We start from the raw sequence: 18,175 nt of genomic DNA on the forward strand, positions 1-18,175 counted from the left end.
TGAACAGGCCCTATTCTCACTCATCCTGCCCAGCCAAATGGAGCAACAGATGATACGCTATCAGTTTTCTTCACGCAAGGCCAAGCTCTGGTCTACCTGTCCCGCTGGCATGGAGCGACGAAACATCAAAAGCACACTCAATCAACTAGGCAGATTACTTACAAAGGGAGACTATTGATCCGACCGGGTCATGCCGCCCGCCAGTGGAACTTTGCGATGAGACACTTTATATGATTGTGGAATGGATTTGAGGCTACAGATGATAATTTTTATTTGTCAAAAGTAGCTATGTTTTTACAGAGAACTGTAACTTCGAAGCTAACAATGCAACTAGTAATAAAACCAACGCAGTGAGAAAATAAAAAGCTCTGAAGGTAGTGCTCATCATATTCTTGATCATTTCTTTCCACTGGAGCTTTCTACGCCGCAGTCGTCTTCATCGCGGGTACTGTGGAAGCGTCCGATCCTCGATGGATACCAGCAACCGCACTCTTGGGTACAAATCGTAGGCCGAAGACAATCATGCTCAAGATGAGTAGCCCAACAAGAACACCTAAGGTTACAATTGCCCCGATGACACCTGCCACCCCCAGACTCATTCCTCTGCCCGAGCAAGAACCAGCAGAGGAAGTAGACGACGAATCATCACCGGCACCAGAGCTCGGTGCGCAGATCCCAGTGCTATTTCCACACGCTTGACACCAGTCCTCCTGTGATTGAATGGCAATTCTCTTCGTCTCGTCCACAAATTGCGCCCACGGGAGCTCGACCGTCGATTGGCCAAAAAGCGGATAAGCTTGCAGCTGGGTCGAACCCTCGATACTAGTCCCATTGTGGAACATGAAACGGACTCTGATGTCTGAAGTGGCGGGTATCTCAGTTCCCTCGTCATCTGTCACAAGCTCCCACGCCATGGATGAAGCATAGTTAGGAATGCCAGTGAAATTGACAGTGGTGGCTGGGAGCTTAGCCAGGCCGAAATATGACAGAAAAGAGGCGTACGCACCAAACTGGACGTTTAGCTTGGATTTACCGCCAGATGTGATTGTTTCGTTAAGGGCCGTCAGAACTTCGCCTGCCAGAGTCATACCCGCAATAGCACGGATAGTGTCAGAGCTATTGTACGCCAGGTTGAACTCGTGCTCGTTCGCGAGAACAAGCAGATCTTGCATTACTGTGTCGTTGAGAATGGTCGATGAAGGGAAACTTGCGGTAGAGTTGTGTATGAGAGCCACGAAGAGTAAATCCCATATAGTGTATGCATTCTTGTAGCTCAGCTCGCGGGCACTGAACGTCTCATTCACCAACGGCTCAAGAGATTGGTAGAGCCTGCGGGTGCCTGAAAGTAGGCTGTCATAGGAGTTCGAGTCGAAGTAATTATTACTGCTGACTATGGCCTTGCCACAGGAAGAAGTGCTTTGCAACCACGCGTTGTCCTCACTCCCACTGCCAGATTTCACATCTGACATCGGGATTAGCTGATATCCATTCAGCGGCACCTCGACGGTTGATCCATTGCGCAGAGTCTCCGTAGCAATCGAACCGACGGGAGGGTAAAGACCTTGGAGGAATCCCACTCCGGAGTTGTCGATCACATCATCTTGCGGCGCACTAGCAGTGATCTGGGCCAAGTTTACGATGTCGGTACTGATCCCATCAATCCTATAGGAAGAATTGGCCGAGATATAGCGGTCATGGAAAAAATTCCCAGTCATATACTCCTGGCTGTACCCTAGGCTGGTCAACTTGGTCGGTGGCCAGGATTTTGCGGTGCGATCTCCATGGCGCTGGAAGACATATGCCCCCAGGACCCGTTCTGCGTTGGTCAGATCCGCAAGGAACAGGGATGCCACAACAGTGAGTGTGAGGAGCGGAGACATGTTTAACAGCATTCGCCCTCGTTGGCTACTGGTAAAATGCGTATATTACGCTTTATGCTACTACTGAGGGTGTCCCGACTTTATGAATTGCCGTCCTCGTGCGGGGAATGCTAACACCCACCGCTTGATGCAGAGAAAAGTAAGTTTCGCCACTAGCTAGTCGGATAGCGGCGGAAAATTTCGCTTTGAATGTCAAAGTTCTGGCCGACGCACTCGGTCTCTACTCGAGGAGGCTACCCTATCACATTTAACTTAGACATAGTTCTCAAAGACATGGTATCGCCGTCCAGTTCAGAGGTAGGGTTTGTAGCGTGGGTGAAAACAAAAAGGGCTTTCTGAAGCGAGCTAGATCCATGTGTTTTCTCAACCTATCCACAATCTAGGTATGGACGTTCCCTGGATATAGTCCCTCGCTCCACACAAGATGAAATATTCTCAACCCAATAATATGCAGGGAGGAATTTATCCCGCTCTCGCTCGGGCCTACCGAAACTTAATCACTGGTCTTAGCTGCAGGGAAGGTAGTATTCAGGTATGTTTGACCAATGTAAGCTGTAATTTTGGAGTGGTAATTGGATTTATCCCGCCAGTGCCGCCATTATCTGCCCCTCACAACTTGGCTCTCTTGCGGTCGGGACGTACTATGTTTAACACTAGATATGATTCGTTCAATAGTTCTACCCAAACGGGCAATAAAGACCAGCGTGAGTGCTTGGTCATTCATGATGCAGGAAGGGTGATAAACTGGCATGTAATCCAAGGTTGGAAAGAAAGGACGATGCATCTCTGGCCTCATTCTCATTAATATGACACCGTCTAGGAAAAATAGCTCTGCTAGAATAGCCTTACAAGCACGGAAATCTGCAATCAGCACAGGTATCGCAGAACACTACCACACAGTACGTTCGAAACGGAGTTTGATCAAGTTTAGAACACATTTTCTCGCGAATTGAAATTGGTATTTTCCATCCAGATTCGTGAGAATACAGAGGACGTGACTCATTCATCTCATAACACGAATTTCCATATCTATCCACCAATAAGAATCATGGGGCGGTTCTTGATATGCTTCAGCTCATCCATGCCAGCGTGTTTCGCCTTTTTGCGCTTCACAGCCATACCGATGATATTTAAAATCTCGCGTTCCCTTTCATGGACCGGTACCCCACTGTCATCGAGACGAGACGTGTTCTCTAGAAAGCTAAAGTCTCTCAAGTCATCGTTGTCGATGGGTAGCCCGTCATTTTCCTTGCGTATGATATCCCGTAGTGATACCTCTGAGTTGCCGAAAAGACAAACCTTTAAGTTGCCATCACTGGTGATGCGAAGTCGATTGCAGGTGCCGCAGAAATTGTGCGTCATGCTCGTAATAAAGCCAATACGACCTTCAAATTCTGGAATCTTATATGTCTTGCTAGTATCATTTTCATGATCATCGATCTTCATCAGTTCCGGATATTCACTTCTGATAACCGCGAGCATCTCTTCGTATGAGAACATCTTCTCTCGGTTCCACTTATTCCCATCAAATGGCATATATTCGATAAAGCGGACCTCAATAGGCAGCTCACGACCCATTTCGACGAATGGGATGATCTCACGGTCGTTTAACCCGCGCATTACGACGCAGTTTATCTTGAGCTTGATGCCGGCACCAAGTCGGTTCATTTCCAGTATGCGATCGATACTCTTCATCACAGCCTCAAACCCACTCCGGCGGGTCATGATCTGGAACTGAAAGGGATCCAGGGTATCCAAGCTCAAATTCACACCAGTCAGACCTGCTTCTACCATCTGGTCTAGCTTCCGGTGTAGTGAGATGCCATTTGTAGTCAAACAAAGCTCACGGAGCCCGTTTTGCCATAGCTGGCCAATTCCTTGCATCAACGGTACAATATCCTTCCGGACGGTGGGCTCCCCACCAGTTAGACGAATCTTTTTGACACCCTGGGAGACAAAAAGTGATGATAGGTAAAGTATTTCTGGAGTGGTCAACAGCTGGGACGGTGGTGACAGCTCGATGCCTTCCTCGGGCATACAGTACAAACATCGTAAATTGCACCGTTCTGTGACGCTGATCCGCAGGTAATCATGCTGGCGATGAAATCGGTCTGTGAGAAAAGCTGAGAACGGCTTGACCGTCGATCCGTTAAACGATCGCGGAGGCCGAGATGCCTATTAAGAGAACTTGGTCAGATTATGTGACTGATAGATTGTCTATACGGACAAGACGCACAGGAGGTGCCCCACTTGATGTCTGTAAGCATCGTCGCCCTTCCCTCACAACTCGCAAAGTGCGTTGGATACAAATATCCGAGGTGAATAGACGGGCACACGCTGTCCACTTTTTGAATCTTTGCTGGGCCATGATGCTATGTTCTAGAGAGAGAACTTACTAGGCGAAGCGGCAATCATTTCAGGTGGCTTAGGGCGAGGTCTGAGCACAGCACCAACGCATGGTATACTGATTTCTTTCATGGGACCTCTAGGTGCCATCACATTTCTATGAAAGAGGAGAAGGCCGAATCAAATTACCTTGAGTGGTTTACAGGATATTGGCCACAACACACCGCCTATCGGAACCGGTACTAATGTATCAGTGACTGATCGGTCGGTCTTTGCATCCTTCGGCCGTCCGACAGTAGTTCAAAATTTTAGCGTGATACATTACACTGATTTTTTTTTTTTTTTTTCGATGATGACTCATTGGATATTCCAACAGAAGAAAGCCTTCCTGGAATGGGCAAGAGGTCTCAGAGATAGTTTTCAGATAAAATCGAAGTCAATTAATTGGGTACCATGATAAATAAAATACGAGCCAGTGTTGGGGTATATTTTGATGTATCTTGCACAAGCAGAGGGTTTGTTGGGGGGGCGGGGTGGGTCGATAAAGCTCACATAGTACCGACGATTGCCATTTTTCATCAAGTCATGCCTGGCTGGCCATTCCACGGTAACAATCGTATACAATTATAGTTCATCCGAAGATCAAAGAAACCAGCTTCCAGCCTTCATGAAAGCGGGGACTCAGAGGCTCGGGAATACGAGATCCTTGCAGGGCCAGAAACAACCAGAGACTTTGTCGATCCAGGCTTTCGTAATGTGAGAAAGATAATTGGTTGTCTAAATTACGCTTAGTCTGACCCCGGCCTCCTTACTATCAGTGGCTGGTGCATGCAATGTTTAGCATTGAACCACGAAACGTGTTGCAAAGTTCCAAATCGGAACCGGGGAGAAGGGATGGGTGTTTTGCTGAGCCATGACTAGAAAATCTGTTAGGGTTTGAGCGGTCATGCCCGATGACAGATGCAGATGATTCCGCAAGGGATATGTATGCATGGGTGCCCCCACCCTTTGCTCATTTGTTGAATACTTCCTGTACTTCATCCTGGTTTGAGGAGTTCCAACAGGGCAAAAAACATTCACCACAGTCTACTAGTACTTGCTTAAGGAATGTGTCAATTCACGCTACACTAGTCCGACATGTTTACCCACCTACATATGTGACGATTTCACCCAACAGTGTCTACAAGCTATTCCGCTTTCATGACGAGAATCTGATTAATTTCGGTACACTCCATGATAGAATTATCGGTGATTATCGAATTGAAGAGATGAATGGAGGCGTCTTAAATGCCAGGTGAGCAGACCCACGCCCTATAACAGTTCGGGTGAATGTTCGATTAGATGCCCCACCACATGATATGCACGCACGCCAATTGTAAAGATAATTTAACGATCGAAAATAATAACAGAACCTAGACCGCCTATTGTATTCTATATGGACCAAACACTCATTGGTAGAGAGAGACTGTTATTTACTCGATTTTCTAACGTAAATTACGAATATTTGTCTCTCCCGGGACAACTGAACGCCTCACAGCTTGGTATTGGTAGTGTTGGCAATGATTCAGTATCCCCCTTATCTATTACAAAGTAATCCAGTAATATTGAACCCTATTCATCCTTCTAGGGATAACTTGAAGCTATCTCCAATTCTCCTGATCCATCACTTTGCAACCAGTAAAAGAGATGCCAGGTGGTTGTAGACCGCATTCCAGACAATTTCCTGTCACGAAATGACTACTAATATCATCTAAAACAAGTCGCAAGAAAGGGGTATTATTATACTGGTCATTACCAAGATTGGCTGCGCGGCGTGTCTGTCTTAAGGTTACCCGGTACGCTTTAGAAGTCATGATGTCAATCACTCGATTGGGGTCTTCTAGTCTTCTATGATATCTTCTATGCTGCTAGCCCGGATCGGGTCGGCTTTGAAAAAGAGAGAGATTTATCATTTTTGCCATCAGTCAATTTCATTCAAAACTGGATCTGTCTCGTATTTCTTGTATAAAATAGCAACATGGTTCTGTAACATTCCCAACCCCATAGAAAAAGTATTTTAAGGTATCTTCTCGCTTCCGTGGCATGAAACAAACACACTAACAGCCATATGACGCTGTACACAAACTCTGATTTTGACGCCCAAGGCAAGGATCGAATGGGATCCATGTATGGCAAATACGAGAAATGGGTTAGACTCGACCCAGGCGTACATTACAAGCAAGGGCTGAAATGTCGGTCTGTAGGTCCCATAGTCAGCCAGGTATATAACTTGGTACAAATCACTTGTCTATAAATTATTTGTTTTAAAGCATTCCCCATTTTCTGATTCCACTTGTCCACCCCACACTTGTCCACCCCACATCGTTCCACTATGGAGACTCGAACCAAGTATACAAAACCGATCAATAACCGCCCTGATGAGTGGAAAGTTGAGCAAGGTCTTGCTGCCTACAAACTTCCCATTATCGATCAAAGTACAAAAACAACTTTCTTCGTTGCTCCACCCGCGGATAAACCGGTCACAAAAAATGAAAAGACCATCCGCGCTTTTGGTGACCGAAATAAACTTTTTGCCCGTGAAAAGCCGGGCTGGACAGGGTACAGTCTTCCATGAGATGACAATATATGGGTAGATCTATCTCGACTAATTAATAACGGGATTATTCAGATACGTTGAGTGGGAGACTTACCCCGAAAAGAAAGCCAAAGCACATGAAGTCTTAACATCGCAAACTTTTGCCCCTTGTCCAGACTTTCAATGGGGACCTATACCTCCTACCAACCCTGTGTTACCCGGCGATGATTTCAAGTCATGGCATACCGCACTAGGGGGAGAGTTAACTAAAGTCCCCGATGATTCCTGGAAGACGGTTCTGAAGGAGAAACACCCTGAAATGCTGCACCTGCTGCAATTCCCGTACAACGGAGAGCCACCCAAACGATTGGTTACAGACAAGGTCATTACTCCAAACTCACTTCACTTTGTGCGTAACCACGGTGGTATCCCGCTTATTGACGACAAAAAGTTTGAGTTACAACTCGATGGTCTTGTCAAGTCCCCCAAAACATATACTATGAAAGATTTGATGAATGAGTCAGTCTTTCCACAGATGGAGAAGACAATTACTATGCAATGCTCAGGAACTCGTCGGATTGAGCAGATCTCTATGTACGCTGGTCAAGGCGACGAAGTTCCCCAGGCACCGTGGGCCGAAGGTGCCATAGGTACTGCGAGATATAAAGGCATAAGTCTCAAAAAGCTGATCAAAGATTGTGGAGGTCTGGTCAGCAACGCCAAGCACCTTGAATTCTATGGCGCTGACACCTATGTGAAAGACCTTAACGTTGGTAACTACGTTGTCAGTGTCCCATGGTCTAAGGTTAAGAGTAATGAAGTTATTCTGGCCTGGGAGATGAATGGTGAACCACTTCCTAAGATTCACGGATTCCCATTACGAGTGATCGTGATGGGATATATTGGAGCTCGCAGTGTGAAATGGCTGTATCGAATTAAGGCCATCAAGAGTCCATCCCTGGCGCCTGTTCAAAGCAGAGAATATCTGTACTTCAACCAACAGATGGGGAAGTATAATCAACGCCCCATGGATGGAATCCAGATCCAGGAGATGCCTGTAAGCTCTGCTATCATGTCTCCATGGCAGAATCAAGTGATTATGCATAGTGGTAAGATCTGTTGCAAGGGCTGGGCTTATTCTGGTGGTGGCCGGTGGCCTGAACGTGTGGAGTTATCAGCCGATGGAGGCTTCAGTTGGTACGCTGTTCCAGAAGAGAATCTATCGAAGAAGGGAAAATGGGCTTGGAGATCATGGGAAATCGATCTTCCTTGCGATGTAGAAGGTTGGATCGAGATTGTGTGCAGATGTTGGGACAATTCTTTGAATACCCAACCACTTAATGTGCGAGCAGCCTGGAACTGGGGTCTACATGTCACGTCCTCAGCACACCGCATCAAGATCTACAGCGTGAACAAAACCCACAAGCTCACACAACAAAAGTTGGCGCAATTCAAAGAGCATGACATTCCACTGGCTCCTCTGACCAGATACGACCCTGTCCCGGGTATTACCGACCGGGAAATTGCAAAGTACCAGGACTCCCACCCTCGCGATGTCGACGAATGATATTGACTTTCTCTTTTCAAATCCGACAAGTCTTGCTAAAAAAAAGTCTTAAACTTAAAATACACGGAAAATCTTTGACCACAAGAAATCTAATTTTGGCCAAACACACGCGTCTTCCGCCAGAGCTTGTTTTGGGGCACATTAAGTCGGGCAATCAATTGCGAATGGGGTTATTGAGATATTTTTATTCATTTGAGGTCCTCTTTCGGGCCAAAAGGTTTTAGTATCTACCAATAGGTCAAATGGCCATTCTCGGGGATAGAGAGCAGTGACATATTTTAAATCGAATCCTTGCAAGTTAAGAAACTATATAAACTTTTCGAATAAGCCAGTGTACTCGTGAAAACTGTGCTAGAAAAGGTTCGGAGGCAAACACCTGGGTTTGTTGCTATTGTGCGTCCGAGTGGAGCTCCATGTGAGTCTAGTAAGAAACGAGTACTCGAGTTCTCTTCGAAAATGTCTTCACTGAACAATTTGGAATGTTTCTGGCGGGAATTGGGGTTTCGATATATAGGCTCTTCGGTATAGTTTAGACTTTTCTGAGATCTAAAATATCTATACCATCGTCTAGACGCTACTTATAGATTAAGTAATCCTAATCTTAACTGCCTTGTACTTCTGAATAGCAGTACTGATTTTAGCGAAACAGATATCCAACGCCTGAGGTATGGGTATAGTTGTGGGTAATGTATATCTGGGTACCTAAGCCTGTGAATACATATGGGCTTGGAGCTTGTGGCCAGTATATAGAGTGAATTTCTTTGCATGCTTATTAAAGATAGGGATTAATGGGTTCGGCAGAACTGCGTGTCTTACTCTCCTCTCAGATGAAATATGGGTTTTTCTTGAGAACAATAGGTATATAAAGAATAGATATAGGAACCTCTATATATATTTTAGCAATTGTGTCTACGGAAATTTGATTCTGGATAATTATAATGTCGAATTAGTATTATATTATGCTGGTGAGTGACCTCTTGATTCTAGGAGCTTCCTACAATAAGGTAGAAGCGTTAGTGTAGTTCGTAATAGAAAGCAATGAGCTGGCGGGGGATGCCACACACTTAAAGAATTAATTATAACTCCCTCGGTACAGGAACGACTATAAGTTTGGCTTTGTCAGTGGACTGTGCAGATATAAGAGAATATCACCTATGAAAAGTCAATCTGCCAGATTCTAAATGATACTGGATGTATTATCAAGGGATAGAACATTAGAGTTTTTAATTGATGTGCCTGCTATAATGATATGAAATCTCTACTGCTAATAGGAGTAGTAATATAAAATTCATCTTCCCCTCTTTTCATTCATCATACTACGGCAGCTATTAATATGAGCCTTTGGACGTGGCTGGCCCTGGTACGCACCTACATATCCCTAAGCACGTTCCTGTCAGGTTTAGAGCTTGTTTACATTCAAATCCATTACAAAGCATTCCCGGGTTCAAATCTCCTCATTAAAATGCAACATTACAGTAGTCTATCCTTGTACTTTGTGTTTGTGTTCAATGCCTCACTTTTTCGTTACGCACTCACCCTTCTCACCCGGGTCGCGCGATGGAAAAGCGGCGATCATATCCTTCCCCACTAGGCTAGACCTGGCGATTGGCTAGCCCCGCCATTAGGCGTATGGCTTAAGTACGGCTAAGCGGACGGGAAGCCCTGTTCTCCCCACCCTATGGTCGTATGTACTAAGTCTGACAGTATAGCGTAATCTGTAGTTTTATATTTATCAGTTATGGCACCGCAGCCCAGGTGAGAAATCACCCTCCATCGCGCAACAGGCCGTCTACCAGCTGAGCGAGCGTAGAACATCATTGGCCACGATCACCCTTCTGCCCACCCATCCTCGAATAAATGGTTCTCGACTGGTGCAGCGAATGTATTTTCAATTATCAGCTCAGGTACTTATGAGGCCCAGGTCTCGGGATGATCGAGCCCGAGTGTTTGCTTTTGCTTGGCCAAACAGTCTCGGAGCAGATTGAGGGTCTGGATATCATGACCTGAGGCTCTCCATATAAAAGCCAGATCAGCTTTGCTTTCGAGCGTGTCGGGATGCTCCACTCCAAGCTTCGTTTTGCGAGTTTCCATGACCTGCACCGTGAGCTTTTCTGATCCCTTCCACCGGGCATGCCTGTAATACTCTTTTTGCCAAGATGTTCATACTTGAAAGCGTGTCAGGATGATCCTCGCCGAGCTTCCTCTTACGACCCTCCATCACCTTCACTTTAAGCTGCTCAGCTTTTGTGCACTGGCTTTGCCGTGTATATATACGTGCCATGTTGGCCATGCTGCTAAGCGTATCGATATGATCCTCGCCGAGCGTTCTCTTACGAGTCTCCATGACTTACATTCTAAGCGACTCGCCTTCATTCAGCTAGCCTGGGTCACAATATATCGACGCCAATCTAGCCATACTTGAACTTGTATCAGGATGGTCTTCACCGGCCGTTCTCTTGCGAGTCTTCATGACCTACATTTCGAGCGACTCGGCTTCATCCACCCCAATCGCTGGATATTAGGCAACGAGGAATTCAAACAATGGCAAAACAACCAAAACAATCGTCTCCTCTGGATCAGAGGCGATCCCGGCAAAGGCAAGACAATGCTCCTATGCGGCATCATCGAAGAGTTGACACATCTATTTGGAACCACTGCGAATGTCTCATTCTTTTTCTGCCAAGCCACCGACGTGCGAATTAATAGCGCTACTTCCGTCTTTCGTGGTTTGATATATTCACTTGTCTAAAATAATCCATCCCTTCTTCTCTATGTGCGGGCTCGGTACGACCAAGCTGGGAAAGCCCTCTTTGAAGACATAAATGCATGGGATGCACTCTCGACCATCTTCAAGGATATCCTGAAGGACTCGTCTTTACAAGGCGCCTATTTCATTGTTGATGCATTGGATGAGTGCATAAGCGGTCTTCGTTCCCTTCTGGACTTGATTGTGCAGGAGTCATCGGTTCACCTTCAGATAAAGTGGATTGTCTCTAGCCGCCATTGGCCTGAAATCATTGAGCGTCTTGATATTGCAACCGAGTTAGCCCAGATCTCGTTATACTTCAACGAGGCGTCTGTGTCGGAAGCTATGAACAATTTCATTCAATATAAGGTCGACTCCTTGGTAAAGGTCAAAAGATATAAAGTCCATACCCGTGATATGATTCTTTAGCACTTATTGTTAAACTCGTAAGGCACCTTTCTTTGGGTAGCTTTAATTTGTCAAAACCGTGATAAAACGCCACTAAGGCACGCTATCAACAAGCTAAGCGAATTCCCTTCTGGACTGGATGCTCTGTACGGCCGAATGATCGATCCGCCGGTCGGAAGATGCCGAACTCTACATGCAGATACTAGCTATCATATCAAATATCTTTCGACTTATCACGCTTAGTGAACTAACTTCACTCGTTAAAGTGCCGGATAACGACTATGATGACCAAGAATCCCTCTCAGAGATTATCGCAGTTTGTGGTTCATTCCCAACGTTAAGAGAAGATACTATTATATTCGTCCATCAGTCTGCAAGGGATTTCCTACTCCGAGAAGCTCTAAATCAGATATTTCCTAGAGGTATAGGAGCTAAGCACCACATGATTTTCTTACGATCTCTCAACGTGATGTTTAAAACACTTCGACGCGATATCTTTGACATTAAGTTATACTCAGATTCGAAATTAGCTTCCATGTGTTACATACAGAAAGGAATTGTTTCTAGAACGCCGAATCGAAACACACTATGCTAGATATAGTTAGCGCAGACGCAGGAGCTTGTTCGGCAAGGTTACAGAGTCATGTTCTTTCAAGACATTATTACGCTAGCCGTAATTCACACGTACAAAACACACAAAGTTAATCGTTGTTGGAACGAAAAAGTACGTCCAATCAGGTCCATGGATAGTTGTCTAAATTGGTATACTGGCAGAATGCAAGGTAAAAGCTAAAGTAGCAGGATGGTTCGCACCGAGCTTTTCTTGCGGGTGTCCTTCACCTGCATTTCGAGCTGCTCGGCCTCCTCCAAGCGGCCTTGATTCCTGTACATTGACGCGAGGCTGACCATGATTTTCAGCGTATCACGGTGGCCAACGCCGAGCTTTTCCTTGCGAGTGTCCATCACCTGCACCTGAAGCTGCTCGGCCTCCACCCAGCGGCCTTGATTCCTGTACGTCACCGCTAGGTTATTCATACTGGATAGCGTATCGTGATGATCCGGGCCGAGCTTTGTCTTGCGAGTGTCTATCACCTGCACCTGAAGCTGCTCGGCCTCCACCCAGCGGCCTTGATTCCTGTACGTCACCGCTAGGTTATTCATACTGGATAGTGTATCCGGATGATCCGTACCGAGCCTTGCCTTGCGAGTGTCCACAACCTGCACCTGAAGCTGCTCGGCCTCCACTAAGCGGCCTTGCTTCCTATATGTCACCGCTAGGTTATTCATACTTGATAGCGTATCGGGATGGTCCGGGCCGAGCTTCGCCTTGCTAGTGTCCATCACCTGCACTTCGATTTCCTCGGCCTCCTCTAACCGGCCCTGTTCCCAGTACGTCGATGCCAGGTTTCCCATGCTTGATAGTGTGTCGGGATGCTCCACTCCAAGCTTCTTTTTGCGAGTTTCCATCACCTGCACTTCGAGCTTCTCGGCCTCCTTGCACCTGCCTTGTTCCCAGTACGTCGATGCCAGGTTTCCCATGCTTGATAGTGTATCGGGATGATCCATACCGAGCTTCGCCTTGCGAGTATCCATCACCTGTACCTCGAGCTTCTCGGCCTCCTGCCACCGGCCCTGGTACCTATACGTCGACGCGAGGTTGCCCATGCTTGTGAGCGTGGATGGATGATCCGCGCCAAACTTCGTCTTGCGAATCTTCACTACCCGCAACTCGAGCTGCTCGGCTTCCTCCCACCTCCCTTCTAGCCGATATATTACTGCTAACATTGCATTGCTATCAAGGGTCTCCTCGCCCTCCTCTCCAAAAAGCTGCAATCTGCAGTCTCTTGACCTAGACGCCATTTCCCTTGATTCTGTGACATGCCCGCTTTCTTGCGCATACCACGCGCCTCGATAAAGCACAGTAGCCCATTGCTGTAAAGATGCTTGGGATTCTGGTTGGTGTAATACCGCAGATTTGACGTGTGGAAAAAGGGACCGATATCTTTCCCAATTCTCATATTGACCGGTGGGAAGCTCGGCGTATAAATTATAGATGAATCGCCCCTTCCACTGTGCAAGTTGGTGATTGACCTTAAGCCATGTCCGTACAGTTAACTGCACTAGTCGATGCATTGTGAAAGTGTGTCCATCCTCTCTGATCGATATCAATGAAAAGTCACTTAAAATGTTAACATCCATGTCAAAAGCGGCATCGGTACTAGAACTAGATCCGTCATTGGAGTCCCGGTCGTTAGAGCTTCCTTCTGATTTCTCCAGACATGAGTCCTTATATATATGCTGATTCAGCGGAACTCGAAGAATTCTTTGTGCGATCCCCTGCCGATCAAAAAAGCTCATGAGAGAGAGCAGATCAGTTGCAGACGGCCTTTTACTTCGAATATAGTCAAAAGATATTTGCCATGTAAGTAGAATGGAATTCTTGGCCTCCCAGTCCCGATTAAGGACGCCAGCCTCTTTGCGAAGCACCTGTACTGCTTGGCGGTCACTTTTCTGAATTTTGAGTAGGTACTCTGATACTGAACATGATCGCTGTAGAATGTAGGCGGTAGCCTGGATGATTGCGAGTGGCATGAACTCAAGCTCCTGAGCTAACCGCGCCATTTTCGTATGCTCTATCGGTGTGCTTAGCTTCTTTTGAATAAGACCTAATGCTTCCGTGGGGTTCATCGGTGGTACTTCGATAATGTTCTGATGGTTGACGATTTCCAATACGACTCCCTTATGACGACTAGTGATAATAATTGTACCATCAGAGTTGCCAAAAAGGTACCTTAGTGGTGGTGGTTGCATTGGAGGATCGCTCTGCGGGCCCGTGTCGCTCTGCGTGTCCGTGTCGCTCTGCGTGTCGCTCTGCGTGTCGCTCTGCGTGTCTATATTGCCCGTGGTACCAATCACAGAAGGGTTGCGAAAAAGCTCATCATCATCAACATTATCTAGAACGAGAATCCACTTTCCGAGATTTTCGTCTTCTAGCCAGTTTCCGACGAGTTGAAAGATATTGACGTTGCGGTCCTGGCGCCCAGGAATTTTGGCTCGATCGGCAAGATTCCGGAGACTTTTCTCGCAGCGGGCCGCGTTACTAGCATGTACCCAGAAGACCCACGTGTTGGCGGATTGCTGTCGAATCTGGTGGCAGTATTCAGCGGCAAGCTGCGTTTTCCTGCTACGTAGTTAGTATCTGAGAACCTTCTCTGTGACCGTGATTCTCATACCCAACGCCACCGAGTCCAAAGAGGGCGACTGTAGATCCCGCTATCGATGCTTTCTCATGAAGTTGGTTCAGGATTTCATTTCGGCCAACAAAGTCTGGGTCTCGTCGGAACGGTACCGTCGATAAAGGTTCAGGGCGGGGTTCCGATCGTTCTGAAGGCGGAGCCATCTTGTCAGCTCACTCGACTCGTCGAGGTTGTTTATGTAGGGGTTTGAAACCCTACCTTGCTGTAAGTAGTTTATCTGTCTATTATAAACTCCAATCTGAAGTCCCGAATTTGTTCCACTGAAATTTATCGAGGCCATGGTTGAGATGCTGGGCATGTGGGAGTGTTAGGTCCTTACTCCGGAAGATTTAAGGAACACCTGTTCCTAGCCCCCACTTTAATATGTCCCCATTAGTAATGGATACCTATTAATATCTAGTCTCTGAACGGGGGATAGCCTCGGGTGACGTTAGTGGTGGATAGTAGGCGCGTAAGTTCTCTGTTCCTATTTATCGCATAGCTACTGTGGGCCATCGAAGGGTCGCTATTTAGAACCATTGATGTTTGAGCAAACTGACTAAACCACCGATTAATCCCTAGTAAGGGATAGGAGATTATGGGAGTTGGACAGCAGCGTTTCTCGTTATTTACGCGTTTCTTCTGAATGCTTTCGGGTATCTTGTAGGTGTCAGCTCTTTTTCACCAGTCTCTAGACCGGTGAACGCCACAGACAGTGCGCACTTGTCCGGATCGAAAAGGGCAACCGGGGATGTCCATATACATTACGTCCTGATTGCATCTGGCAATAGGGTAATAAAAGATGCCCTATCGCGCGATAAGGTGAATGAGTGTCTTGACGGACACGTCTTATGTTTTGAACCGGAGGCAGCTGGATTAATGAATGAATTTCCCTGCATCGTTATTCGGAGGATCTGTGACTATGCAGACGCTGGAAAGAACAAAGATTGGCAAGAATACGCAGCCATGGTGGCGGCAGCATATACAAAAGAATTACTTCATTGTGCACAATCAGGTCATATCGACGCTGAGTCTCCAGTTCGAGATCTTTTACATAATGGTTAGTTACTTTCAAATTTCCATAGATGATGTTGCGAGCATCTATCTGATAGTAGTCCGTAGTTGGAAAAATCCTGGGTACAATCAACACCGACATTCAGAAAATAAATGCCAGAATGGACCGCAAGGATGACCTGAGGGTTCTTAACTGGCTCACAAAGGTTGGTTATGGCCTAGAACATAGTGATTTATCGAGAAAGAGGCAACCTGGAACCGGCCAGTGGCTCTTGAGATCAGTGGAGTACCAAAGATTGGTCGACTCAAAGGGGCGACGACGTTGTTCTGTCCAGGGGACCCTGGCGTTGGTAAAACCATTCTAACGGCAACGATCATTGATGATCTGATCACACGATTTCCGCATGTCCAATCGACAAGGATTGTGTATATATACTGCAACTTCAACCGAGAACATGAACGGAGGCTGGAATACTTGATCGCAGCGCTAATCAAACAGCTGAGTCAGGCACGGCCATCCCTACCAGAGAGCTTGACGGCTCTTTACAACAAGCATCAGATTCGACGAACTAGACCATCAGCAGAAGAACTCTCAAGGGTCCTCCTATCAGTCGCATCATTATACACTCGAATATTTGTCGTTATTGACGCGTTGGATGAGTGCCAAAGGGCTAGCGGGTGTCGATCAAGATTTCTGTCCCAAATCTTCGCTCTTCAGGATGCATTTTCAATAAATGTCTTTGCCACGTCGGGACCAATCTCGGAAATTGAGGAAACTTTTGAGCACTGTCTTTGGAAGCGTATAATAGCTCCCGAAGAGGATATTCGCAGCTTCCTTCATAGCGAGATGCATATGCCTCAGATGCCAAAGCTGATCTAAAGAGACAATGATTTGCAGAAAGAGATCAGCTCTCAAATCGTTAATCTTGTTGATGGAATGTGAGGAAGTACTCTTCAAGCTTGATGTGTTTTCAGTTTTGACTGACTGAATCTGAACTGCATATTTCTACTTGCACCACTCCATATCAATTCCCTAGTCGGGTCAACAACGCGACGGGAAATACGAAATGCACTCAAGGCAATACCAAAAGGAACCGAGGGGTATGACTACGCATACAATGAAGCGGTAATGAGAATAAAATTTCAACACCCTTTATCTCAGCGCCGAGCAAGGAAAGCTTTGTCCTGGTTGACTTATGCCATTAGACAGCTCTCTATCCCCGAGCTGGAGCACGCATTGGCGACGAAAGGGGTGATCCCAAATTTGATAGTGATAACATCACAGCTTATGACGAAATCCTCTCTGTCTGCGCTGGACTTGTTACAGTCGATGAGGAAAGCAACGTCATTCGCCTGGTTCATTGTACAGTGCAGGGATACCTCGAGAGGACACAGGGATATTGGTTCCCGGAAGATGACGACAATAATCCTGTGAGATATGCAAACCCTGAGACATACATCACGCAGGTTTCCCTGACTTACATGTCATTTAATTCTTTTGAAGAACAAGCACTTAGATCCTGGGAGGACATCGAAGACCGATTGGAGTCAAGCAAGCTCTACGGTTATTCTGCCCAGAAATGGGGACATCGTGCTCGAAAGGCCTCAAGTATCCTACCTGAGATCATGAAATTTCTCAAGCGCGGTAACAAGATTGCATCAAGTCACCTGCTATGGTACGACGATCGCCACTTTTAGGGTTTTAGGAGGACGCAAATGACGGGACTTCACATGGCATCATACTTTGGAATAATAGACGCGGTTGAGTCATTGCTTCAAGAAGAGCTTAATGTCACGGAAACTAGCACTGGTCACCAACCACATTTAATCTGTGAACTAGACTCAAGGAACAGAGATGGTCAAACACCGCTTGTCTGGGCCGCAAGGAACGGATACCTTACGGTGGTTCGTCGGTTGTTTGACGAGGGGGCCAATCTGGACTCGAACAGCGAAGACAGTCTCACTCCACTATCATGGTCTTCTGCGTATGGACATGAAATGGTTGTGAATTTCTCCTCGATAAAGGCGCCGATCGGGAGTACTCAAGCGGGGGTCAGACACCACTCCTATGGGCTGAAGACAATGGCCATACTGCGGTAGTCAAGGAACTCCTCGAAAAGGGCGTGATATTGGATGCCGTTGATGAGTTTGGTCAAACACCACTTATAATGGCTGCTATAAAGGGATACTTCGCAATGTCAGAGCTTCTTCTGGTCAACGGGGCCTCCCCAGCACTTACCAATGATGGCATACCTCCAATCATATGGGCTGCAGGAACTGGTCAAAAGGATTTGATCGAACTGTTACTCGCTCACGGTGTAAGCATAGAGTGCAGGGACGGAGACTGGGGCCACACGCCGCTGGCAAGGGCTGCTAATCAAGGAAATAAAGCAATAGTGCAAT

General features: G+C 46.5%; 5 protein-coding genes across 5 annotated transcripts; 3 read left to right on the forward strand and 2 right to left on the reverse strand.

The window, feature by feature from the left end:
• Window positions 1-419: 419 nt before the first annotated feature.
• Window positions 420-1,880, reverse strand: N7484_008792 (uncharacterized protein; the record flags this gene model as incomplete). The annotated part of the gene is made up of 1 exon (XM_057119179.1): window positions 420-1,880. One exon carries the CDS (start codon window positions 1,878-1,880, stop codon window positions 420-422), a length of 1,461 nt encoding a protein of 486 aa, XP_056968734.1.
• Window positions 1,881-2,909: 1,029 nt separating this feature from the next.
• Window positions 2,910-4,248, reverse strand: N7484_008793 (uncharacterized protein; the record flags this gene model as incomplete). Its single annotated transcript, XM_057119180.1, has 2 exons — window positions 2,910-4,055; window positions 4,117-4,248. The coding sequence occupies 2 exons, from the start codon at window positions 4,246-4,248 to the stop codon at window positions 2,910-2,912; spliced, it is 1,278 nt and encodes a 425-aa protein (XP_056968735.1).
• Window positions 4,249-6,597: 2,349 nt separating this feature from the next.
• N7484_008794 (sulfite oxidase) lies at window positions 6,598-8,368 on the forward strand (the record flags this gene model as incomplete). The annotated part of the gene is made up of 2 exons (XM_057119181.1): window positions 6,598-6,824; window positions 6,895-8,368. The coding sequence occupies 2 exons, from the start codon at window positions 6,598-6,600 to the stop codon at window positions 8,366-8,368; spliced, it is 1,701 nt and encodes a 566-aa protein (XP_056968736.1).
• A 7,565-nt stretch (window positions 8,369-15,933) lies between these two features.
• Window positions 15,934-16,652, forward strand: N7484_008795 (uncharacterized protein; the record flags this gene model as incomplete). Its single annotated transcript, XM_057119182.1, is given in 2 exon segments — window positions 15,934-16,000; window positions 16,018-16,652. The coding sequence occupies 2 exon segments, from the start codon at window positions 15,934-15,936 to the stop codon at window positions 16,650-16,652; spliced, it is 702 nt and encodes a 233-aa protein (XP_056968737.1).
• A 187-nt stretch (window positions 16,653-16,839) lies between these two features.
• On the forward strand, window positions 16,840-17,470 carry N7484_008796 (uncharacterized protein; the record flags this gene model as incomplete). Its single annotated transcript, XM_057119183.1, has 2 exons — window positions 16,840-16,873; window positions 16,983-17,470. The coding sequence occupies 2 exons, from the start codon at window positions 16,840-16,842 to the stop codon at window positions 17,468-17,470; spliced, it is 522 nt and encodes a 173-aa protein (XP_056968738.1).
• Between the last annotated feature and the right edge of the window lie 705 nt (window positions 17,471-18,175).

The sequence above is a fragment of the Penicillium longicatenatum genome, assembly GCF_028827895.1.
Source record: "Penicillium longicatenatum strain IBT 33135 chromosome Unknown contig_6_segment0_segment0, whole genome shotgun sequence".
Taxonomy (NCBI): Eukaryota; Fungi; Ascomycota; class Eurotiomycetes; order Eurotiales; family Aspergillaceae; genus Penicillium; species Penicillium longicatenatum.